General features: G+C 39.7%; 1 protein-coding gene across 1 annotated transcript in view; it reads left to right on the top strand.

The window, feature by feature from the left end:
- Positions 1 to 27,405, top strand: part of chchd3a (coiled-coil-helix-coiled-coil-helix domain containing 3a) — a gene marked incomplete at its 5' end in the record, with an annotated part of 51,403 nt that overhangs the window by 250 nt on the left and 23,748 nt on the right. Inside the window, 5 exon segments of the mRNA XM_079454383.1 lie at positions 8 to 40; positions 743 to 868; positions 871 to 973; positions 8,039 to 8,132; positions 14,395 to 14,563. Of these exon segments, the coding sequence (XP_079310509.1) occupies positions 8 to 40; positions 743 to 868; positions 871 to 973; positions 8,039 to 8,132; positions 14,395 to 14,563 (525 nt within the window).

The following is a 27,405-nucleotide window of genomic DNA, read 5'->3' as shown; positions in this document are numbered from 1 at the left end:
GGATGAGAATGAGAACATAACCATAGTGAAGGGCATAAGGGTGAGTGACACATGCATGTGTAAACCTTCAACTGTCAAATTCAGTTATTTGACTTTCATTCACATTTGCATTAATGTCGATCTTCGTTGGGCCGTGGAGAACAAACTTGTACAAGTTTTTAACTGTACATGCATTACGCCCCTTACTGTCCCTGTTCTGTTGCACTTCAAGCACCATGGGTGTACTGTGTCCCCCTGTAACTGTTATATAGGTCAGACAGTGCCCTCTTTACATAAGTTGCTTATGTCAGCAACGACTAATAGTGTATTTTTCTAATTTGTTTGCAGTTACTTGAGTATGTGTTTTGTAGCATACACGTGTATTTGGTCTTCAGTGTTTACGTGCACGAGTTTTGAATGCCTATTACGTCAGTCACGTCGTCTTTAAGCACCCCCATCCTTTCAGTACTCAAGAATTTGATTTATTTGTGTATGTAAACTACCTTTCAAAAGTTTAGACTCACTTGTTAATTGTTTATCAATATGTATATTTTATTTCCACATGTTAGAATATAAGTAAACTATGTGCATAAACCAATCAAAACGTTTTTAAGAACAGGAAAACAAATTAAATTGGGTCAAGTGACCTCAGACCTCTGGACGGTAGTTTAGTTAAGTAGACAAAAAGTTGACACTGTTTAGGATTTGGCCTGCTAAGATTGTCAAAGGACTCACACTTTTTCCCTTTCTTCTTGTTCTTTAGCTCTCAGAGAAGGTCATAAACCGCATGAAGGAACCCTCTGACCCCTCAAAGACCCAATCACCCTCCAGAACCCCACCTGCCTCACCCCCCATGGTTGATCTTTTGCCAGCCCTGGTGCCAATATCCCTCCATTTGAACCCCTTCCACCTCCACCTGTGACCGGGACTGTGTCCTCCCCTGCACCACCTACCCCCTCAGCTGAATCAGCGGGTGTTGGATCGACCCCTGCAGGTGAGTCCATTGCTCCACCTGCTGCTACCGTTGACCTTTTTACAACCTCTCCACCTGAACGCATAATTACCCCACCTTTCTCTGCCAAGCCCAGCCCCTCTCCTCCCCCTGCTAAATCTGCCCCTCCTGGTTTTGAGTTTTCCACACCTTCTGCACCCATGGAGCCACTAACACCTCCTCCCCTGGTTGAGTCTGGTCCAGCCTCTTGTGTTTATAAAACTGCATCCGAGCCGGTCTCTCCTCCACCTGTGTTAATAACTGCACCCTCCCCTCCAGCTGACCTTGTTGCACCTGTGGCCTCCACTTCTCAAACTATCCCCCACCCTCCTCAAACTGCACTAGAACCTGTGGCTTGCCCAGCTGGTGAATCAGATTGTTTTGTAACATAACGCTGGCACACATATTCATTCTGTCCAACTGTGAAAATACGAGTTACACATTTAGGTCTTTAAATTGCATAGTACACTTCACAGCCTGTCATTCATGAACGTTAATGGCAGTCCTTGGGCAAATTGGATCTTGTAAACATGTATTTGCACACCCGTGCGAAGTGCCGATCTTGTACGTCAAGTCATTCTTTGGAAATTTTTTGAAACTGAAAATATTCTTAAAGACATCAATCATAAATTCACAGCATGTGGTTCTGTGTCCTACTTTGATGAATATTTATTTGGAATACTACAATATAGATTTTTGAAAATGAGATTACAGATGTCTGATATTTTATTTTCCTCCCAAAAGTTCAGCGCTCTTGATGCGAGCGAATGAGCCTGTGAACTTTTATATTATGATTCATAGCTTGTGCCTGAATGCTAATGAAACAATTAATTCTAACTTGTAATAGAGTTAATGAATCAATGCTGTAATTAGGAACTCCACTTAAGCCACTTTGGCCTCCGAGGTACCACAAGCAGCGTCCCCTCCTAAATGCGTGTCGAGTCGATGACATTTTCAACCGTTTTGCTTTTCATTAAACGTAAGACCCTGTCCGGTAATAGATGCACGTGGTGTTTCAAACGGTTCTAACTATCGATATGCCAGAACATATTCTCAATATCAGATACGTGTTAGCTTGAATCCATGTATGTGCTAGTGAAGTTATATTAGCAATTAAGAATAAATAAAAAACACTGAAAATATTGATTACTCATCCTACACATTTGGGCCTATGCAAATTTGGGTGCAATGAAATTCTCTGTGAAATATAAATATCCTCTCCAGCTGATTCCATCTCATACTGACCAACAATTACACGTAGTAAAACAGTTTCAGTGTGTTTCTAAACTAAGCAAAAGAAAGCAAAAACAATAATTCAATGTTTCTAAACTAAGCTAAAAAACAAACAATCAAACGGCTCTTTGATGTAGGAAACACTGCATCCCATTTTGGGGCTTCTCATTACAGCACAGTGACAACTTTATTGAGCCACATATTTCATTTCTAAATTCAACGCCGGGTCTGTCATTTTGTCTTAACACCAAATCGCGCCCCGTCTCCCATCGGTGACGGTTAAAATGGCGTGACTTTTTCACTTTTCGAGCTGTGAGTTCTCGTCCACCTCCGCGTAATTAGGCACATCTAATGTGTATTGAAACAGAGTCTCTGAAAAGCCGTCAAGTGAACTATCTGTGGAAATGTATGTGTGCCCTCTCGGACTTTAATAGTGGTGTTAGCTGCAGAGACTGTGGGCAGCGGCTGACACATTGAACTGGCTGTGCTCAGAAAGAAGGAAAAGAGATGCCCGCCTGCGTCGCGCATAACAAGACATACTCCTGTTAATGAGACACAGATCTGCTTAATGAGCTCTACCATGGAGGCACGGCACTCTGTCTCTGTCTATCTATAACTCCCTACGCCTCATTCTGTCTCATGCTTTTCTCTCCCACTTGTTCATCCCTCTTGCTCGCTCATTTTTTCTTGGTCATGACAACCGTAATGGCGTTAGTTTGTGATGTACATATAAAGTAAACGGACATTGTTTTGCAACAATTATTCTACCGTCTGAAAAGGGTGTTATAAATGATATCGGTGTTAAAATTGGCATTTTATATGTCGTATACGTATTGGGGTGGTTTCCCATATAGGGCTTAAGATTAGTCCTAGACTAAAATAAAATGTGTCTGTCTAAAATGAAAACTGCTTGCACTGACATGTCTGAAAATACATCAGTGCCGTTTTGTGTATATAGACGAAAAAACGGTGCTCATAAATATAAATATATACCTATATACAGTATACAGTCAGGTCCATAAATATTGGGACATCGACACAATTCTAATCTTTTGGCTCTATACACCACCACAATGGATTTGAAATGAAACGAACAAGATGTGCTTTGACTGCAGACTTTTAGCTTTAATTTGAGGGTATTTACATCCAAATCAGGTGAACGTGTAGGAATTACAACAGTTTGTATATGTGCCTCCCACTTTTTAAGGGACCAAAAGTAATGGGACAATTGGCTGCTTAGCTGTTCCATGGGCAGGTGTGTGTTATTCCCTCACTCTCCCATTTACAAGGAGCAGATAAAAGGTTCAGAGTTCTTTTCATGTGTGCTATTTTGCATTTGGAAACTGTTGCTGTCAACTCTCAATATGACATCTAAAGAGCTGTCACTATCAGTGAAGCAAGCCATCATTAGGCTGAAAAAACAAAACAAACCATCAGAGAGATAGCAAAAGCTTTAGGTGTGGCCAAATCGACTGTTTGGAACATCCTTAAAAAGAAAGAATGAAACGGTGAGCTCAGCAACACCAAAAGACCCGGAAGACCACGGAAAACAACTGTGGTGGATGAACGAAGAATTATTTCCCTGGTGAAGAAAACACCCTTCACAACAGTTGGCCAGATCAAGAACACTCTCCAGGAGGTTGGTGTATGTGTGTCAAAGTCAACAATCAAGAGAAGACTTCACCAGAGTAAATACAGAGGGTTTACCACAAGATGTAAACCATTGGTGAGCCTCAAAAACAGGAAGGCTAGATTAGAGTTTGCCAAACAACATCTAAAAAAGCCTTCACAGGTCTGGAACAACATCATATGGACCGATGAGACCAAGATCAACTTGTACCAGAGTGATGGGAAGAGAAGAGTATGGAGAAGGAAAGGAACTGCTCATGATCCAAAGCATGCCACCTCATCAGTGAAGCATTGTGATGGTAGTGTCATGGCGTGGGCATGTATGGCTGCCAATGAAACTGGTTCTCTTGTATTTATTGATGATGTGACTGTTGACAAAAGCAGCAGGATGAATTCTGAAGTTTTTCGGGCAATATTATCTGCTCATATTCAGCCAAATGCTTCAGAACTCATTGGATGGCGCTTCACAGTGCAGATGGACAATGACCCGAAGCATACTGCGAAAGCAACCAAAGAGTTTTTTAAGGAACATAAGTGGAATGTTATGCAATGGCTAAGTCAATCACCTGACCTGAATCCGATTGAGCATGCATTTCACTTGCTGAAGACAAAACTGAAGGGAAAATGCTCCAAGAACAAGCAGGAACGGAAGACAGTTGCAGTAGAGGCCTGGCAGAGCATCACCAGGGATGAAACCCAGCGTCTGGTGATGTCTATGCATTCCAGACTTCAGGCTGTATTTGACTGCAAAGGATTTGCAACCAAGTATTCAAAATTGAAAATTTGATTTATGATTGTTAATCTGTCCCATTACTTTTGGTCCCTTAAAAAGTGGGAGGCACTTATACAAACTGTTGTAATTCCTACACCGTTCACCTGATTTGGATGTAAATACCCTCAAATTAAAGCTAAAAGTCTGCAGTTAAAGCACATCTTGTTCGTTTAATTTCAAATCCATTGTGGTGGTGTATAGAGCCAAAAAGATTAGAATTGTGTCGATGTCCCAATATTTATGGACCTGACTGTATATATTGCGTTTTCGAACCAGTGAGTAAGCAGGATAGATGACCAAACAGGTTGACATCTAAATGTTTTACTTCAACTGTGGAATCGAAACTGTGAAGTGATAAGAATCTAAATGGATAAGCAGAATCGTAAGCACTAAATTTAAATGATACCCGGCCCTATTTAACACCATATTGTGCAAAAGAAATAAGGTGTTAGGATGCGAAAGTGGTTGCTTGAACATTAAAACGGAGCGCGCGTAAACTGAAAGCCACAACTAATCTTAATGCATTAGACTTGCTTCTAAAACAGTGTCTTTGTCACAGCTCACCTGGTCTCAAGAGTTTCTGTGTAAGCTCCTAAGGTCAAAGGTCACAACCTTAATGAGGGGCATTGATTATGTGTGCCCACGAGTGGAGGTATTAAGAGATGCTGTGGATGACAGAATCCATCGCTAAATCACGGCAGAGCTCCGTGCGTGATAAGACAGTGGTCAAGGTTGATCCACCCACACGTTCTCAACGTACCATGAATATTCATACCCAGAGCCCACACACGGTTTTCCATTATAACTCTAATTACATGCACACATGTCGTCTTCGTCTCAGACACAAGTAAACATACTTCTCTTTCCGTAAAATATTAAATATCGCCTTGAAGATGGCCACAAAGTGTATTGTGGGCTTGTCAAAAGCTAAATGCGCTCTCTGCATTTGGCACGCCCATACTAAAAAGATCTGTTTGGGTGTGGTTTATGAAAAGCACAAAAATGGATTTTGAGGATAAGAAAGAAAAGGGCCCTGTTGATTTTCTCGGAAGTGTCTCTTCATGTCAGGGCTCTAGGCTGCGACTAAAGGGTTTAAAAACCTGCCAGTGTGACCAGTTTTTCTTATTGGTTTCTGCTTGTTCAATATATATTTTTTTGCGGATTATACATTAAATGTGCAGAAATGTTATATTGTGCAAGCGGTGCATTCAGTCACTCATTTTCTTCTCCCCTCCTTCACCCCTTCACTTATCTATCAGTGCCCCCGCCCCCAAAGACGAAATGCACGGGTGTAAGAGGTGTGCGCATGTAATGCTATGATGAAGCAGAAGGACCGACAGAGCAAATGAGTGAAGCTCTCAAGCTTGCAACTGAAATAAATGTTTTGCCTCCTGCAGAATACAAGATTGTGTACAAAACAGTAAAGATAACGAATAATGTAATGTAAAAATTCCCATATTAACAAGAATCATTGTAAAGGTTATGAATGTTTAACACATTTGAATGAAGTTTTAGTGATTCTTTTTTCACCCCACGAATTAAGGGCTGGTGCCACCAATGCCACCCCTCTCAAATGTTAGTCTAGAGCCCTGCATGTGTAGAAAGTCGATTCGTGAGGAAGGCAGAATGGTTTTGATCAGCCCCGCCTCTCTCCACTTGCCAGGGCTGGAGATTAATGAAACGGCTTATGAGATGTGCAATTTGTCTCTGTCTGTTATCTTTCTCGCGACTGCCCAGGAGCCACTTTTCAAAATTCCTGCGGAGAAAAGAGGCAGAAATCTACTCGTGATGAGTTTTTCATCTTTAAGCATTACTTTTCTGACTCCGGAGTGACATGGGCACCCACACGGTTAATGTCTTTCTGAAATTCTCAGTGACCTCCTCCTAAACCCCCCAGAAGATTCTCAGGTTGTGTTCGAACATAAGAGCTGGTTATCTTCAGAATCCACAGGACTTCCTGTTTCTGTCCTTTTTCATATTAAAGCCTAGTCTAAATGAATGAATCATGGGAACCAAGAGTGTGAACGAATGTGAGACACTGGAAAAAGGTAATTAGCTTGCTGGAAAAGTAAAAATAAGTGGGTATCAGAAATGAAGGACTGTAGTTTGGTTCTGAGAGTGAACTTGGTTGAATTATCAACAGGAATGGAATGCAAGGTAGATTCATTTGACGATATTCAGCCATTTTTATTTGTACCTCCTGCTTCTTCAATATTTAACTTTTATTTTGATGCTATTTTGGGTTTGATGTTTAGCCAGCACCTGTCTGCATGTATCCGTTACATCTGCACGCTGTTTGATAAATGCCATGCCATCGTCCACAATTCATTTTGGTTTCCGTTTCGGCATCAACACTGAAACAGGAGAACGTCTCATTTGTTTCGAAGGAGGTTGATGTAAGTGATAGTTTTAAGCGTTTAGCTCCCAACAGGTTTTCTTTCTCTGCTATACTGCCTCATACTGTTTCTAAAATGAACAGTTATACAACCTAACCATATGGCACTAAACTGACTTCTCCATGCAGCGACTGTTTATAAAAATTGCAACTGACAGCTCCCATGTCTTAATTTTTCAGATCAAGGTACACAAACAAATAGTAGTGGTTGTCAATGTTTTAGACAAAAGTGTCTTGTTTTCTACTTTTTTTTGTTGAAACTCAATGGGTTGCATTGACTTATCATTGTGTAGAGGTTTTCATTAAAACGTTCAGCAGTTGGTCTTTATGATCTGAAGGTATATGCTTAATGGTTCAATTAAAATGGAGTGTTTTTTTTTTTATTTAGCTGTTTTTATTATTATTATTATTCCCATAGTTATGTTTGTGTTCTTTCATCATTCAATGATTTTACTGTAATTCTAAAACGTGGGAAAATATTTTAAAAAGGGTGATTAAGTCCCCCTAAACTCTCAGATTTTCTATGCGGTAGCATATCTCTGGGTCTCTGCAGTGCGGTGTTTTTTTTTCTGCTGGCAGAGTCTGTCCTCTGTATAGCCAATGTGCTTTCACGGGCAATTAGCAATCCAGATAAGGAACAGGACACACACGGACACGATTGACTGTAAGTTTGAAAGTACAAGTGTGTGTTTGAAAGTGACTGTTATGACACACAAAAGTCATCGTTGGCGCATAACCGTATAGAGCCCTCGTTCTCTACATCACGGTCCCGCTCCTCCTCATAAGGCTGAACTGTCCTGAGGGCTGGGAAAATCCCACATCACTGCACTGGCAAACTTTTACAAAACTAGCGCAGCTTTCCTCTGACACACCGAAAGTACGCAGTTTCAAGGCAAACATTCAGCTTTATTACCCACAGTGCATTGCCTTTTGTGACATGTGGCTCATAACATCGAAGTCAAACACGTTGAAATAACCATCTGGTGTTCTTGCGTAAGCTCAGCGTCTAATGTGCATTTGTGTATTGTCTTCTGTTCAGTGGATGAGTCGGAGCTCAGAAGAAAGATCACGGAGGAACTGCAGAGAGGTTTGGAGGAGGAGAGGAAAAAAGCACAAGAGGAGCTGAACCAGCGGTGAATATGCGCATACACTCATGCAGAACTGTTAGGAATGTGATGCATGTGATGGGTTAGGTGTGTAATAAAGTAAAAACCTATGTATCGGTGTGCATTACGGTGATTTTAGCATAGTTAAAGGGATAGTTCAATCTGAAAATAAGAATTGGGATATCTTTTATTTACCTCGTGTCATTTAAAACCTGTATATCTTTTGTGAAAAGAAGATATTTTGAGAAATGTCTCAGTGGTTTTGTTCATACAATGGAAGTCAGTGGGGGATTATAATGTTTGGTGACCAACAGTATTCAAAATGTCTTTTGTCATCTGCAGAAGAAGCAAAGTCCTGCAGGTTTGAAAACTATGACACAATTGTAATTCAGTCCTAAATAATTCACATTTAAGTTGCTTTGGTTATGCTGTAGAATGTCTTTTTCTTTCCAAACTGGGGTAACAGCAAAAACAGCATGGAAGCCGTTGAGTTAAGAGTTTTAAAGGACCAGAAAACATTACGTTTTGGAAAAAGAAGCCACCAAAGAGTCACAAGCATCAATACGGAGTTCCAAGAAATTCACAGACGGGAATCACTTCCCGTCCATTCACAGGCTTAGGACTGAACATTCCCAGAACTCTTTATATTTTCCTCGTTCTCAAACCATCACACTTTACTCGTGGGTTCTCTGCGTGCAGGCTCTTTAACTACTCAATCAGTTTGATTCTCCTATAGCTGGTGATGAATGCACCAGCATTGAGTCTCTGCTCCAGTTCCACTCATACAGTTAGGCCAACAGTCTGACCTACAGAAATTGCTATTGACAGGGAGTTTATTTTCTGTCAGCTATAAAAGTAAATTTAAGGGCAGGTTCTGTTGTTTTACAGCATTGTTGTTGAAGCAACCGAGGCAGAGTGCTCCATCCCATCGCCTCGGCAACGCCATTAAGGGAAAGTAGGGGCTTTATTGACCATGATGTCATGCTTGGAAGGACAGAATCAATATTGTCCTTAATGTTGTCTTCCATTTAGCTTTCTCCAACTCCCATTTCTTTCATTCCTTTTTCTTCCCCTTCCTGGGATGTGTTGTGTTTTAAAAGTGCCCTTTCGAGACTGCAGGATCGAATTGACAGAAATTAGCCTGTGGCTTTGATTTCTGAAGACCTTATATTGGCGTTCTCTAACCTCGCCTTCAGGTGGAGCTTTGTTTGAGACAAACGTACACATTCTATCAGTTAGAATATGGTGAACATCTAGTTTGCTGCGATGTGTGTTCAGTTTGCTTTTCTAGAATTTTCCTTTGGTTTTTGGTCCATTTACAGTCAGGTTATTTGAGAGATGGCCTTTGGAAACAGACCTTAACAGAGTTATACTTCTGTTTATGCATTTTGTTCAAACATACATGAACATGTTTCATGGTTTTCCAGAGAGCTCATTTAGTTCATATTTTTTCCAGATGATTTAATTAAACAAATCAGAGATTGGATGTATCTCTACATCATCAAAGCTGATCGAAGTTTGGCTACCGTGGTGCCCTTTATAGGGACTAAATTCCTGGAAGAGTTCCGCTGGTAGATTTGTCAGACTGTGCCAACTTAATTTAGCAGCGACCTTTAATGCTACTGGCTTCCGGCCGTTCATCTAAGATATATATAAGGTGTCCCTACATGTGAAGTATACATAACTTTCCACTTAATTTCCTCACGAATCTTTCTGTGTATTTAAATGAACTTTTAATAAAGTTGGATTTTATCAGCGTGTTTTTACTCCACCAATAAACACTGCATGATGTTATTTAATGCACATTAACCATCTAGTTACTTTTATTCAAGTAAATGCTTTGAATAAAAATAAAATATAAAACATGTATTAATTTTAAATAACAACAGGTATTTCTATAATGTAGCGCAGTGAAAAGTATGATATTATTCTTTACAATGTAGTGAAAATAAAGTAAATGTTTTGCAGTAAATGTACGTAAAGATAAGAAAGTATGTAAAGTAAGCTGCAGGTTTATGTTTTAAACAGACAGAGATGGCGATAGAGAGGCAAACAGAGAGATCGCAGCTTTGAAATATACGTTCTTTCTTTTTATTATTGTGAGTGTGTTTGTGGTAAATTACTTTGCGGGCCCTTTGGCTTGTGTTTGAAAATGTAACTGCTTTTAAAATAGGAAAAGATACGTGGACACATTCACGCATTCGTAAGCGTTCAATAATCTGCAAGAGTCGTTTGTGATGCGTTCGTGCTTATCCCGAGAGCGGGAGCCTGTGTGTGCAGTGCCTTTGCGGCCCTTTCTAAAAGCAGATTTGCAGCAGGCAGTAGAGCAGAACCGTTCTGCAGATCAAAAGCACAGAACGAGTTGGCTGACCTGCCCAATGCTGCCTCAGCAAAAAGATCTCGAGCGCAAAGAGAATCAGCCAGGATTACAGACGGTCCTCAGGGAGACAGAGAATGAGGGTGCACCTTGGGCCATGAAGCTGTTCTTACACCCCTGACCTCAAAGAAATAGCATTTCACCTTCACTGCTTTGTGTTTATATTTGTTAGAAATTTGATTCTTTTTATTATTGGTTTCTCTTGTTGGTTTTAAAACATTCGAACACAAAGGTTTTATTTTCAGTGAACAGGTCTTGGAATTTGGCATTTGTTGGAGTTTCTAGCATCTTCCTGTAGCGTCTAACACTAGGCCTATAAAATATAGCCTTGAATGCAAGTCACATTGGGTGAAAGCATTGGCCAAATGTGTAAATTAATCCTTAAATTACTCGAATTGGCATTGAATACAGTGTTTTCAACACTTTTATTTATTATACAAACATTTTATTATTATTATTTTGTGTGGAAGCTGCATACACAAAATACTTTGCTCACAAATATGTGTGGGCATGATGTTCATGTCTATTATGAGACATGTTGAGCTTTAGAAACTCCATGGTTTCCAAGTTTTGTGTCCTTTAATTATTCTATTAAAGTGATCCCAAAAATTAAGTTCTGTCATCATTTACTCACCCTCTTGTCATTTCAAACCTTTATGATATTTGGTAGAAAGATGGTAGCTGACCAGCACTGGCACTCATTCATTTCCATTGTATGGACACAAAACCAATGCGAGTGAATGGGCGCTATTTAAAATATCTTACTTTGTGTTCTACGTAAGAAGGAAAGTCATACAGGTTTCAAATGACAAAAGGGTGAGTAAATGATGAGTTTTGGGGTGAAATATCACTTTAATAATATTGTATACATAAGAATATATGCATTAGGTCTTGCATGCATATACGAACAGACGTAATGTTTACTTATTATCGCAGCCCACCATGATGCTCTTGCCCACTTTCATTCACAGCTGAAATACATGCATATGTTGCCCTCCCGGAGGCATGCAAGGAGCCTCAGTGTTTGTTTTCATTATATCCATGTCACCATTTGACTTGATCACTGTTTGTCCCCTATTTTTCCCAACCTCTAATTTACAGCGGATTGGTGAAAATATTGTTTGAAAATAACAGTCCTAACAAATTCTTATTTTACAGAAAGTTCCTCTGTCGAATCCATCAGAGGCCGATGCCAGAGCTGCGCTACCGCCCAAGACAAATTGTGTCATTAAAGCTACAGGCGCACAGCTTTGCGTTTATTCATTATTTGACAATTATAGTATCAGTCTTATAGTCTTTTCCCAGGGGAACACTTCCCCCCCACCGTGAGCCATAAAGGAACAGCCACATGGCCAACAGCCGGGGAGGGGCCACGGGCAACCTCATGAAATATTAAATCCCGGCATTCTTGCACATTCCTTTTCTGTTTTAATAATGCATGGCTCCTTTAAACGCTGTTGCAGGGGGAAACATTCTATAAGTGTTATACAGGTGTGTCACATCCCGTTTTGTCTGGAATAAGTGTTGAGCTAAATTGCGAGAGAGATAGCCAGATGGTGGGATAGCAGATACCAGGTCCTGTAGGCGTAGAGAGGTTTGCGCTTCATGCATGTGAAGGATGGTAAACAGTATTTGTCCCTGTGGTACGGGAACAGTCTCAAAGTAAACAGCAAATGTGTATCGAGGTTCAGCCCATTTTTAAAGACATTAGAAACCATTATAATTGGCATTTTTGTCCACACTAGATGCTGATTGACAATCCCATTAGAACAAGCCATGTTTCGTGGCGTGTCTCGCCAGTCGCATCCGGTGCAGACACGGTGTCACATTGCGCTGATGCTAAAACTATTTATTATAATATTAAATATTCGTTTATTTGCAGGAACAGAGTTTATTAAAATTCTAAACCTTGTATTTGAATGTGTTGTCATGTTTTTATTATTTTGTTATGTTATTAACTCAATCAAAACAACCTACAGTTTGATTGTTATAACTTGGATTGATACAAAATGTTTTACATATATGTGTGTGTATATATGATTATATATATGTGTGCGTATATTTATTTTATTATTTTTATTAAATTTTTACTTTGGTTAAACAAAAATGACTTTACAAGACCTGACATCCACCACATGACTTTCATGATGGGGAGATGTGGTCACTATGACTAGAACTGAAAGAAAATGTATTACAAAATGTTTTGTTATTTGAAACAACACTAGGCTGCATAAATGGTGACCATCCTCATAGTAAGATTATATGCTATATAACATGAAAGAACAATAGGGCTAAAAAAAAATGATGGCAGAGTGGTTCCAGTATTGTCCATCTGACATTGTCAAAGCATAACTTATTTATAACAAAGAGAAAGTGAAAGGGGTTCATCAACTATAGCTTGAATTATTGAAAAACTTTTCGATTTGCCTTTATTAGATTGTTAAGGTCATCTAACCCCCATATTAGTCTACTGTGAAAAGCAAGGAAGGAACATTTTGTCTTTGTCAATAGATTATTCTCTCCTGTTTGCGTCAATAGCCGTTCTTCTTCAAAGTAATATTTTACTTTTCGTGCAGTTCATATCTTTTTCTGTAGAAGATAACCTCATTGGATTTAGGATGCAGCAGAGTATCAGAATAATGCATCAACATGGGCCTCAAACCTTTTCCGTCAAGGCCGTCAACTTAAATTTGTGTTGTACATGAAGGTTTTGTACACAGACGTTTGCTTTGTTACCTGCATTGATCATAGATTAGAAAGGTGGCTGTTGTATATGTGCAGGTTTTTACTCCCAATTTTTGTTGTTTATTTTCTGTACGTGCACTTAAATGTGTTTTGTTGGCCTGCGGATGACACCATCTTGTCTGCACACTTTTGGCCTATTTTTACTCTGTAGAAACACACACAATGCTGAAGAGGGAAGTTATGATGGATGTGTTGTGCTGATTTGTGTCCAGTTCAGTAGACTGAAACTGGACATGGCTGAAGTCGCTCACTTTTTATCTCTGGAGAAGAAATTGCTCAATGGGGTGTGCACACACACAGCTGCGCGAGAAGACGACACAAACATTTATTTTACTTTCTGTATTTACTACTTCCACATGCAATCAAATCTAAAGTCAAATCTAGCAAATCTTTGAGATCAGTTCTCGCTTGTGTTTGGTCAAGAAAAATTCAAGGTTGTTTTCCTCTATATTTCAGTCTGTTTGCAATTATCAACTTTTGTTGAATTTTCCAATACATCTTTGAAATCTTCCGTTTGTGTTTGTTATGATAACGTTACAATTATCCGCTCTCTTATTGCCCTTTTCAGCTCTCGCTTTTATATTTTTTTGGTTTATTTTTTTACACGGCTGCTATTTGATTGAAAACAGAGCATCACAGATTACAGTTTGCCTGAGTTTACTTTACAAATCAAGCCTTCTGCTTAATGGTGCTGCGGTTGCTAGGCAACTGTGAGAATCTGGTGACTGCTCATAACTCTCAACATTCCAGCCAAAAATCCAAGTAGCGCCACAGAATTATATCAAAAACATCAAAAAAAATGATACACATCCATTCAATAACTTAAAGTCAGCCAATATATTCAAAATCTTACTTAAAGGGATAGTTCACCCAAAAATAGAAACTTCTGTCATCATTTATTCAGCCTCTTCTAATTTCAAACCCGTATGACTTTCTTTCTTCCACAGAACACATAAGGAGATATTTTGAAGAATGTTGGTTACCGAACAACAGTGGCACCCATTCACTTCTATTGCATGGACACAAAACCAAGTCAATGGGTGCAAGCAGCATATCTTAAATAGATGGCATTCGAATTGCAATTATATATGCAGATGAGACTGTAGACCACCATGGTATCTGATAGTGTCTGTGTTCTGTGTTTTTCTCCTCTTCCTTTACGTTCAGGCTGGAAAAGGAAAGATCTAAGGCCCATGCAGAGACCGAGGCCCAGGTCAAGGATGAGGTGAGCAGGATCCTGGCAATGAAAAAAGCAAGTGCCGAGGACAACGTCAAGAAAGCCATACTGAGAGAGCGAGTCAGCGCTGAGGACGAGAGATTACGAGCTCAGATCTATGTGAGTACATAATAAAACTCTACTGCATGACTTTGGCCTTGTTGTGTGCAGCTAAAACATTGTTCGCACTGCTCATCTATAAATACAGTATGGTTTCACATCTTGGATTTAAGACCGTTGACTGGATCTAGCATGAAATGAGGAAATTAGATCTGTTTATTCACACCATGTAGTCAATATCTGTGTGTCTTAATGATGGCCGGAGACCTAAGAGTAGTCAGTCATTGTGGAAAAAGTAAAATTTTGCTTTTGAAATTTTATCTGACCATTCAGACTGGAACACATTTGGGTTACAGATCACATATGAATGTGGTTTAGACCGTGTAGGTAAAAATGGACTTTGTTGAAATAAATTGCAAAACTTATTTAAAGAGATAGCTCACCCAGAAAGGAATATGACTAAACAGGAAGAAAGATATTTGCAACAAACAGTTCCCGGCACTATTGAATACATTGTAATTTTTCCTTCGGCCAAGAACTGTTTAGTTACAATTATTGCAAATATATTTCCCTGTGTTCATCAAAAGAAAGATTTTTAAACAGATTTGGAACAACATGAGGGCAACTCAATGACGACAGAATTGTCATTTATGTGTGAACTGTCCCTTTAACACAGCCTTGAGCTTAAAGAAATGTGTACTTCTCAGCATCCGCATCATTTTAATGATGTGCCATCTACCAGAGCCGGAGTAGTAATGAGAGCTATGTGACTATATCGGATTGGCTGGTTGTTGGAACTTATGAAAGATCGTGTCATCTGATTGGCTGAGCTTGACTGACAGTGATGTTTGGGCACTTTCCCACATTCTTGTTTATACAAAAGGACAATTACAGGGAGTGGACATCAGCAAACACACATCATTTCTACACAGACATGACATAGAGACGCAATATATGTAAATAAACATGTGGCCAAACACGCATATATACGCAGTCCAAAGCCAACAGACAGGCACACATCCAAAACAACATGGCCACATACACAAACATCAATATCTACTAAACACACAGTCACATTTAACCATAAGCCCACTGATTTACATCTCCTTTGAATTCTCTGCTAAGTCACACCAGTATAGACGGACATACCAGGGTAAGGTAATTTTATTTGCGGGCAGCCAAATTGCCCTTGTAAACACATTGTAGGACTAGAGGCCCCTATATTGTTTTGACAGGGCACAGATTATTTGAGCACGGAGTAAAAAAACGGGTTCCCAGGAGAACCGAAGCTGTTTACAAACGTATGGTATTGATTACATAGCTCATTTCACACAGTCATCTCTGTAATAGAAGAATGAATCATTTTTGGGGGAGATGGGCTGTAATTCACAGCTGGAAGGTGCAAGTGTGTGTGTGTGTGTTTGAGAGAGAAAATTGGGAAATCGTTATTGGGAACGTCGGGTAAATCTAAAGCAGAGAGAGGAGGGGGCAGCTCGGGGCATTTCGTGTGCAGGATTTGTTGTTTTCTTTTGATTTGTTGGTACCGGGCTCATTACAAAGTTTGTTCTTTATAAGCCGGTCAGACATAGACTCACCTTAAGGCCATCGTCATTGGCAAATTACATTTCCAGTTTCGGCTACATTTTACTGTCGTGCCGGATTTTGGCTACATTTAGATTTTAAAGAGTCTTGGAAACAAATACAAACATAGATTCCAGCAGGCCAAAAGAGACAATCCATTCTAATTCAATTGCCTCCCATTGCAATACAGTATAATACAGTAAGGCACAAAGCCGCCAGCAGTTGTCAGTGATACCAATAATGAATCATGCTGGAGTAACAAATTGCTATTGCATGAGTGTTACTCAATATTATGGGTTTATCAGGAGTCAGACTGCTGACGGATGAAAGCTGTATCCTTCTGCACACTGGACCGTTACTACTAGCCAATAAAACTGCAACATAAGATGATGCAAAGGGAATAGGCATTTAATTAAATATGAAAGGAGAAGGAATACTTCACACAAAAATTTCATTTGCTCTTTTATCATTTAACTTAAATGAATGGTCATTAGAGACACAAAAGCACCATGCATACAATGAAAATGCTCCATGCAACTAGTTCAGTGCAACTAGTGCTACACAGCAATACATATAAATGCGTATTGAATAAAAGCAGTGTACGATAAATTGTCGGCAATATCAGTATCGGACGATAAATGGACATTTTGAATGTGTTTAAAATGCAGGCCGATATATTATAGGCCATAAATCATTTCCTCTGGTTAAACTTCTTCAGCTACACGCTGCTCACAGTTAAAATACTGTACAAGACTGTCTTTCTATCGCGATCATTCACTTACCGCTATTAGCAAAACATTGTTGATGTAGGTACAGTATGTAGATACATTATTTATCAATTTGTAAATTATAGGAACAAAAGCATATTGTTTGAATCAGACTGCTGTCTGAATGCTTTCTGTCTTGAGACCTTTAAGACATGTGGCTATTAAGAAAATGTTTCTGGGTTGCTCTCGAACAATATCTATAATTTGTTTGTCGAATAGAAAATATACCAGAAAGATGAAGGTTAAATAATCTTTAACTAGTGTACAGTAGACTTGGTACATGATTTTCAGGGGAAAAAGAGAACTAACGGTTACCTTGTATTCTGCATTGAATGTTTTCAACTAAAAGCTTTTGTTTCAGTCTTAGGAAATGTTATATTAATGTCTAGATACTGTATATCAGCCAATATATTGGTAATCGCCTTCCAATGTTAAAGAATCATCGGTTATCGTTATCGGCCAAAATGTACATATCGGTGCATCCCTACTTTGATAATTATTTTGCTGTTTTTGGTGCGCAGCTTTTAGAAAATAGCCATGCGGGTGTAAATAAGTCAAATGGATCAATGACGGGAAACTTGCCAGGTAATATATTTCCTGTGGTTGTGAAAGGAACACACACAGGAAAATTAGTTTTTTTTCTTTAAACAGAAAATTCTCACTGACCGACATCATCACACGGATTTCAGCCCTCTCAATTTTTAGTCCTTTCTGAGCGGAGTTTCTTTAATAGAATTTGAAGGGTTATCGCCCGATTCATGCCACTTTTTCTCATGTAATCATCGGTTCTGACAGTGCTATCATAAAAGTATTTTCTTTTATTTCCGTACTTTACCTCCTTGAAATGACTTTTTCCTCTCCTGGAAGGCCGGAGATACATTTCTGTCAGACTCACATTGTAATTTCTCGCTTTTCAGCCACAAATGGAATTTCGGTTTTCATGTTTTGTCATCGAATCATTTGTGGGGCTATTGTGTAAACTGATGTATTTTAGCATGCGTGTGCGCCACCTGTGTTTTTGTTAGAGCAAAAGACCTCGTTGAATTAAAAATGGATTAAAACATCACCAATGTGAGAATGCGGTTATTAAAGTGCGAGATATGGCGAGTTAATCAATACGTTATTCTTTTATCGCAAAGTACCGTTCAACCTGTTAGTAATTGGAAATTGAAATGAGTTTAAATAGCCTCCAAACATCAATATGTGTTTGAAAGTCCTTGCTGTGGTAGTATATGGTTCTGCTGCTCTCAGCACGCTTTGAATAGATGGACCTTTCAAAGGCGATTTGTTAAGTCCTTTGTCCAAGTAGACTAGCTCCTTCCTCCGAGTGTGTTTCTGCCTGACTGCGAGGCGCTCAATCATTAAACATCAATCAGGCTTTGAAATGCGTTCCTACTGTGTTCCGCAGTGCCACACTTCAGCGTTTTCTGCAGTTTGCCTTACAAATGCATTAGCCGTATGGTACACGGTCACTCCGGGACATTAACACGGAGCAGCAGGTTCTTGCGGCATAAGTCCCGTTTTTAGAGCGTTCGGGCGGTTTAAGCAGAGGTTGTGTGGAGATCTTGGTGCGATCTGTTGGACTTTCTATGTCAGTGTGACTTGGGTAGGTCTTGAACGTCAAGCCATGTTTAAATTAGTTTCACTTAAACTTGAATTCTTGGTTTTGTGTGTGAGCTCCAACCACTTTAAAGCACGGAGACCGTCTTGAAAGGTGAAACAGAAAGAGATTTACGTCCATTTTAAGAAAAAGCGGTACTTTTTGATCACTTTTTGACTTTTCAAAGATAATTCGCAAGGGGGAAGGTTAGCCGCTAGACTTAAAGGCAGTATTGAATAGTTTTAGCAGGTTTACGGATTCCCGCTGGCGGTTAAATTAGCATTTCTAAATTTGCTCTGCCAAAACATACTGTAGCCTAATGCCCAAGTCACAAAACTAGCGTTTCAAAGGTTGCGAACTATTAAGCTGACCGGTGCTAGCGTATGTGTATTTTATTGTTCCTCTCCTACTTCAAGGAGATATCGATCCCCCTCTCATCAGAATTCTGAGCACGCTTCTGTCTCCAGACTCCGTTGGTCACGTACAATAGCACCGGTGAGTGCTTGCACCGGCGGCATTCTTCAGGAACAGCTTTCGCACCCCCAAATGAGCTACTCCAATTATCTTGCCCGAGCCAAGAGCTCTGAGGTCTCTGTTCTGATGGCTGTCCTTCTTCTCAAAGCGACCGCTGACTCCCACCTGCAACCGTAAATCATTTTTTTCAAAGCCCACCAGCTTAGTGGCAAAGCTCTGTTTTCTTCGGCTGAAAGTCCCCGCGTTTTGCAATGTAGGTTACCACAGTAAGCCACTTTGGTTTAGGATGTATGAATGCCACATTGTTTGATGGACATAAACATGGAGTTCAGATGCTGATCATTTACATTTGTGCATAGCAGACACTTATACAAAGTGACTTATAGTATAATCAGGCTTTGCATTTTGTCATGTGCAGCTTTTGGAAATCTATCCCTTGGCTGATCATCAGTTAAGCTTAAGGAAAACCTTAAAACTTGTATTTCCTTACAGTTCCCCACTACAGTTGAATCCATTGTGGTACTGTATGTGCAAATCAATCACAATCATTTATCTTTTTCTCTCCCATTTAAGACAATCTTAAAATAATACTGTTTCCAAACAGATACTTATGCATAGATTTCTTCGCAACACTTCGTGATTCAAGCCCAGCATTTCTCTCATATCACTTCAAGCATACATGCTGTCAGCGATTCTAGGCATTAATAAACTCGTCAAGTCTAGTAGTGTTTGGGTTTCAGCGACACCGGCCTTCAAGCAATCGTTCAGGACAGCCAATCAATCACGACGCATATCATTTCATTCAGACACTGGCAAACCCTGGGGCAGACGTTTCAATCAAACCAAGAGTCATCAATCTCCAAGCCAGTGACCGATGCAACTTATTTGATGGCTGGCAAAGTGATTTGTTGGGACAAAAGAATGGATCGTCTAGCGAAAGCTCGCCAAATGTGTGCCTAAGAAAGCATGAAACACCTGGCCATTTCTCACGCTGTAAATCATGAAGGATCGTTGTTGTTTTTTGCTCACCCGAAAGTGAGCCTCATCAAACATTTAGTGCAAAAGAATAAAATGATGTTTAATGAAATAAAGATAACAATTGCTCTATTTTATTCCATCATTTATTCACCCTCATGTCGTTCAAAACCTGTTTGTGAGTCTTACGTGGAACACAAAAGAAGATATTTTAAGAAATGTCAAGATGATTTTGTCTCCGTACAATGGGAGCCAACGTGGTTCGCTGACCAATGTTAGTCATACCGTTTTAAAATGGCAGTGTAAATGATATATTTTTTTAAATAAATTAAACTAAAATCCATTTATAGCTATAAGTTTGACGATATTGCAATAGTATTGATATTGGTTTAATAAATTCGTTGAACTTTATGTGAACTCTCAGTCTCTCAATTTTAACTGTCAACCATCTCATTAAGTTGCAAAAAGTGTTGTATTCTTTCTTCTGAAAGAGTTTTTGCCTTCACAATCAGCTCTAAATATTAGAGCCTGAACATTTTTTTTATTTAATGGTTGAATGTATTGCAGACACCACTTCAGTTAAGCTGTACTTCAAGATTATATATGTCCACCTCTCGCTTCCCCTCTCTCTCTCTCTCTCTCTCTCTCTCTCTCTCTCTCTCTCTCTCTCTCTCCTCAAGCCTTTAAATAGTGCCAGCCACAGCAAACGTCCCCAAATCTGCGTGCTTCAAATTCTGTTACATTTAGATACAGCCGACTGGCCATGACTGATAATACCCCACAATTTAATTTCCCAGGTATTAAAGAGGACTTGCTGGTTTTTGAATTGGATGTACTTGTAGGTGGTATTTGGCCAAAATAAATCTCTCTCTTCCCTGCTCCAGAGATATGAGTTTCCTTCATGTCTTCAGTCTTAGACAAAAAAAACTGTTTCCATCCAGGAAAGCTTTGTGTGTGCGACCTGTAGCGTGACTGAACGGCATTAGTATTCATAAACTGCACTGGTTTTGAAGATCCGTCGGCCATGCGGAGTGTTGCTACGTGTGATTGTTTCAGGTAAAGAGAAGTCAGCTAGCAGAGCTTGGAAAACTACATTAAACCACGTTTAGTTCAGTGAGCTTTGGGGTTATGGTAATGTGTGGATAACCGTGTACGTTCAGCATGAGAATTTGTGAGTGTCCGGATGTCTGGTTGAAGGTTCACTAAATTACCCACGTAACGTACAATCCCACTTTTTCCGTTGTCTGTTTTCACCCGTGTCTTTTAAGCTCAGACTCCCCGCTGATTTTCCCTTGTTCGTTGAATTCTGTAGCCTTTGCTGCCCACACGCCGTGCCAGTGTTCAGAAAGCGGCCCTAATTGGCCGGGTCTCTGGTTGGCACCGGTGCCCGCCGCTCACCCCGGCAGCTAATTGGCTCAGTTTGCCGCCCGTTTCCACGAGCTTTGGCCGGGTTGGATTGATGGATGGAAGCAGGTGTCAGGAAAGCTGCTTTCTGACAGAGCAGCTTGTGAAGTCAATTTACAGCCCAAAAGGCAACAGGAGGGTTTCTGCATGTAGCCATTTCTCTAGAGAGAGAAGGTATTTGAAAACACTGCTATTTTTGGACCTCATTTTAAATCTCGAAACTGTCTTTCCACAAGTTATATAAAATGAAAAAATATCACTTTATCGGAGAAGGTGTTCCAGTCCGACTGAAAGAAATGGCATATAGCTGGAATGATCAGGGCTGTTGTTATCGCCAGCCTTAATCCCTGATTATTACACTTTTTTACAAGCATGGATTCGCAATTAATGTTCGCCGGGAGCGTTGTCAGAGTTACAATGAAGAAAGAATATTTTTGACCTGACAGTGAGGTGAAGGACAGTAGTTTGAAGAAAAGTGTGGTGTTATTTTAACACGGTTTTAAAATAAGGGATACTTTTTATACTAAAGTTAATATTCGGTCATCGTTTAGGTGCTCTCTTGTCATTTCAAACCTGTAGGACTTTATTTCTTCAGCAGAACACAAAAGAAGATATTTTGAAGAATGCTGGTAACCGAACAATGGCGCTAACCATTGAGTTGCATTGGTTTTGTGTCCATGCAATAGAAGTGAGGATACCGTCGTTGTTCGGTTACCAACATTTTTTAAGATATCTTCTTTTTTGTTCTAGAGAAGAAAGAATATCATACAAGGTTTGAAATGACTTTTTATTTGGATCAATATTTTATTTGGATAAATATTGATACGAGTTTGTTTGTATGTTTTTTTGTGTAATAAGCTGTGCAATAACTGGCTAGATGTATTTTATCCCTTTCTTAATTTACATGATAGTCGTGATTAAACATTTGTCTGGTGGTGGCTGGGGCTGTATTCATTCTGAATGGACCAGTTCATGAAGGTTCTCCAGATGGACAAACGTCATAATTAGATTTCCACTAAATGCCCACATATTTAATTTACTTTAATTGTCCTTTATCTTTGTGAACTTGGTGTCCACCAGCTGCGCCAGTTTCCATGTGTTCCGGATTATCAAAATACTATTACAAAAAACAACTTTTTTTTTTTGCAAATGAAGACAACACTGGCCTCTTTGAATTGAGCCACCCTGATAATTGCCGAGTGTGGTGAGAGCACAGCCCTGCTGTTTATCTGCCTCTTAATTGGGAAGATGGCCAAATGTTAGCAAAAGCGTGTTCATCCATGTGGGTGTTAGTGAATCTTTTAGCTCAATATAAGTTTCACTGCCGCTTTCTAGCTCTCAAAATAACCTGCAATAAATTCTGAAATATTTGTTGGGTTTTCAACTTTAATAAAAATAAATTAGCTAGATTTTGATATGTTTGCTGGGGTGCTGTGAGTGTTTGCAATAGCGGTTGCTATGGTTCTCTGGGTGGTTGCTAATGCACAGTGGCGTATCTTTGTTTGGAAAAGTGATGGGGACAGAGATGGCAAAAACAATCATTTTAGAAGTTATAACTCGTTGGGAATATTTATCATATATTATGGGCGGTCCGGTCCGTTATTATTTATTACTACAGTTTTAATGTTGAGGGCTCCTAGTGGAATCCATCCCTGGATGAGAAATATGGATATTAGATTTTTGTTAAGTTTTTTGTCATCAGTATATTTTAAGTTTGATTTGGTGAACATTTTGAAAATGAATAAAAAATGTGTCTATTATTGTCGAATTATTGTTTGAGCACACCAACAATGCATTGCGAATTGTGCACAGAATATTAAAGGGATAGTTTACACAACAATGCAAATTCTGTCATTATTTACTCAGCCTCAATTGTTCCAAATCTGTATAAATTGTATTATTGCACTGAAACCGTTTATAACCAAACAGTTCTGGGGCACAATTGACTACAATAGTATAAAACGAAACTATGGTACAGTAGTCTGTGCAACCCAGATTGGCTTGTTTTCCCACATTATACAAAGAAATCGTCTTTTGTCTTTATCAGAACTAAGAAATCTCTACATATTTGGTGAACATTTTGCACATAATAACACAAAGGAAGTTATTGTTTATAAATGAGCTCACACAAAGCTCCCCCAGGGGGGAAAGTTGACTGGGATATACCAAGGGCAGCCCCCTTTTACCCAGAAGACCCCAGTTGACATGAATACGTAAACAAGCTCATTACAGGTTTACCTGACTGAGGTCATGAACACAGACGATAGTAGTCATGTGGTCACCTTCAGCACAAAATCCAAAGTCAGCACAAAGTCAGAACAACCACAATTTTACCTTGACCCCTTTTGTATATGCATAATCTCCCTCTCTCTATCACTGTCTTTCTCTCCCATTCGGCCTGTCGTTCCCTCCAGGGAGAACTTTATTCCAAAAGCAATTGTTCAGCCTTTCAGCTTTCTCCGTGTGTCCTCTAGTTCGATATTAGAGAGCGAGAAACATTCTTTTGTTTTGTTCAGAATCTCTGCTCCATTGTCTGCAGGGGTGTCTCTCCTCTTTATTCGCCTGTTCTCTCGCGGTGGTAATAGATGGCTTAGTCCTCCTTAGAGACCGCTCTCTATGAACGTGACTGATGATTTGATTTCCCCCTGGTTCTCCCCATATGGCCTGAGCAGAGATAACACAAGCCGAAAAGCGCTTCAGCCATCAGTTAATACCTCGGGCCGCTGATCAGTCAATTAATCAAAGCGTGTGATCAGGTTGGTCAAAGCTGACCTGCGGAATGAAAGCTGTAAGGCCTGGCACAGAAAGGGATACGGGCTCCTGCGCCTAGGTTATACGCGCAGTCATCCAGGAAATGGCCATTTCTTGTTTTGATGGGAAACAAGTCTACGTGAGATAGAAAAGTGCACACTACAGTATTTTTTATTTGGTCTTTAAAGGGACAGTTCACCCAAAAATAAAAAGTCAGTCATGATTTACTTGCATTCGAGTTGTTCCAAATCTGTATTAATGTATTTTGTTCCAATTGACACACAAAAAGATATTTGAAAGAATGCTTGTAACCAAACAGTTCTTGGCCACCTTTGACTACCATAGTAGGAAAAATTACAATGGTGGTCAAAAGTGCCCCAGAACTGTTTGCTTTCCTACATTCTTCAAAATATCTTGTTTTTTTGTGTTAAACAGAACAAACATGTTTCTAAAGCAATGTTTCCTACTATGGTAGGCAATGGTGGCCAAAAACATTAAGGTTACAAGCATTCTTCCAAATATCTTTCTCTGTGTCCATCAGAACAAAAACATTTAAATAGATTTGGAATAACTTAAGGGTGAGTTTTTTTTGGGCAAACTGTTACTTGAACTTTTTTCCTGACAGTGTTTTCTAATTCTAATCATGTTTTTAAACTTTCGGAGTCCCCAGAATATTTTGTTGTATAAATATGTAAACATGCAGTATATCAAAAGAAAGAACAGAACCTCTGCTTTTAAACAACAACAAAAATATTATGTTTTAGCTTTATTTGTTTTTATCAACTCTCACATGCAGGTGTTTCATAAAAACAACAATGGCTGAGAATTTTTTCCAAAGCTAAGTTTCCCGAAACCTTCTTAACGCTAAGTCGTACTTAAGTTATACCTTAAGCTTTACGTTATGGTTAATACGTGTTTCCCGAAACCTGGAGGTGTTTGGGGATGAATATGGGCTGAGAAAGACCTCGGTGTGATGGTGCGTTATTCAGTAACAAACATCCTGCTCCGTCATGCCACCGATTACATACGTATGCCTTTCGCCAGGCAAGATGTGATGGAGGCACATAAAGGCTTCCATGCCATTGCGGTTGTCCCCCGAGTGATTGGCATTCTGGATGGGACACTTATCCATATACACAAATGAGTGATTCACATCAGTAATTTGAATCAACACAGATCTTGGAGAACATTAACATACGATGGCAAACTATGAGAATATAAATGACCCTTTCAAAAACAAGCGAAACCAAACAGCCAGTTAATGTAGCTGGTTAACGCAGAAAACGTATGGCCAAGTGGGTGCGGGATCGGACACTTGCAAAATTATAAATACATAAGTCGCACACTGACACATATTTCTTTCTTTATTTATACTATTTTAGTGAGCCCGGATAAATGCAATTTCTACTATTTCGAAAGCGTTTCTTTATAATAAACATTGTTTTCTCAATACTTTACCCACTCAATAACACATGCTAGAACGAACAATCGATTCTCGAGGCATCGATATCAACCTAACGTCGCACTTAAGAAGGTTTACCTTAACTAACCTCAAAAGGTATAGTTCGGGGAACACGACTAGAAAAGGTGTAATGTGTAACTTTAAAGTCTTCGTAGCGCGCTAAGAGACAACGTTCCCTAAGAGGGAAACGCAGCTCAGATCGTTGTCAAAATAAAATTAAAACATAGATTCAATCCAATAAAATGCCCCTAAAGCTTTTGAACCTCTAGTAGTTCATTACATTTTATAATTTCAAACGGTTCGCATTCTCTTACATGTGCATTAGTAATCTTTCCGCTCCTGGTTTACGCACATCTTATCTGCTTGTTTTTTAATCCGAAGATGATTTACTTTTCCAGAACATGCATTACAGCGCCCTCTAACGTATAACAGTAAAATCGTAAATCATAGAAAATGGCGTCAATTGCAGGGAAAAAGTTGGAACATTTCGGTAAAGCGAGTACGTTTACATTTCCAGCCAAACTGTAACAGATGTGAATCTACCGAAGGACAAACTAGCATAAACAATATTTAAATGACAGCATTCAAGGTCAATTGAGTGCTTTTGACATGAGCATATGGAGTTACTTTGTCAATTCATATCGATCGAATGAAGATACTCTTTGACAGGTGAACGTAGGAGTGTGTTCTTCGATCGCCGTGTCAGAGTTTATAGGGCATCCGAGTGGGGGTCTATATGGAGGGCTGCGAGTCTGATTGGGGAATCTTTGTATCTGGACCCTTTAATGGTATAGGACAGGCATTCTGGTTCACTGCTAATTTGATCTTTGCTCACAGAAAATGAGGCTCGTACCCTGTCGGGACAGTTCATTTTTTTACCTTTCCCAGTTGGAGACTTGTCCGGTGCTACACAGGGGACCGTTAGCTCCTTCTGCCTACGCAAGGATATGACCTCTGACCTTCGCCCAGCATCCCTCTCAATTACCCACTGACCCTTTCTGTCATAGCAGCACAGAATGCTGGGTAATACATTGTGTCTGCAAACAAGTTTTAGCAAGAGTAATGAAGGATTGGCTGTTTGTGTATTTCAAAGCAGGGTTGTGCTTAAGATATTTTGGTGGGGAAACTTCAAGGATTTTATTTGCATGTAATGAAGCATAAATTGACCTTGTTAAGAGTACGCAGGCGGTTTTTTGCAGCATCGATCGCCACCAAACGGTCCGACGGGATATTAATCATCGAATTTAGCATTTAAAGACTTTGCTATTGAAAGTCTTCTTTCAGATTTACCTGCTCACCAAGTCAGATATATTTCTCTCCAACATACACATTTACACTTGCTCATAATGTCTTTTATTCCCTCTTCACACTGCCAATTAGATCTGCGAAGGCTGGCTGCGACCCGACATCTGACCTTTGACCACCTGCGCCTGCTGGACGGGCGGGCTCCTGGCAAGCTTGAGTTTGTTATGGCAACTGTGTTGCCAGTGATGGATGCAGGGCTCAAATAGCTCTGAACTTGTGCTGTTTGGTCGAGAGAGGTCACATTGAAAGAGACAATGTTTAAAACCAAAAGCTTTGATTTGTTGTCATATGCGTGGGACTGCCAAGTCTCTGCAGGCAGCGGAGAGAAGCAGATGTTTTTTTACCCTTCATTAAATGTGTGTTAACGGGTCGAAGTAAGCCAAACCTGGAAAAACACCGGCCCCAAATTCGTTTTTTAAGAGCCACATGACATTGAATTAACATTTTAAAATGACGTACTTTTTGTTATCATGTTGTATGTGCATCTTCCCTCTCATAGGTTTCCCGCTTACCGTTTAGTGCTGCGCTCATTGGAAACAATTTAAAAACGAGTGCATTTGCATGGTCGCCGTGGCGATCTCTA

Source organism: Barbatula barbatula (genome assembly GCF_947034865.1).
Source record: "Barbatula barbatula genome assembly, chromosome: 4".
NCBI classification, from domain to species: domain Eukaryota; kingdom Metazoa; phylum Chordata; class Actinopteri; order Cypriniformes; family Nemacheilidae; genus Barbatula; species Barbatula barbatula.
The sequence above is the reverse complement of the archived record's forward strand: the minus strand, read 5'-3'. Positions and strand labels throughout refer to the sequence as shown.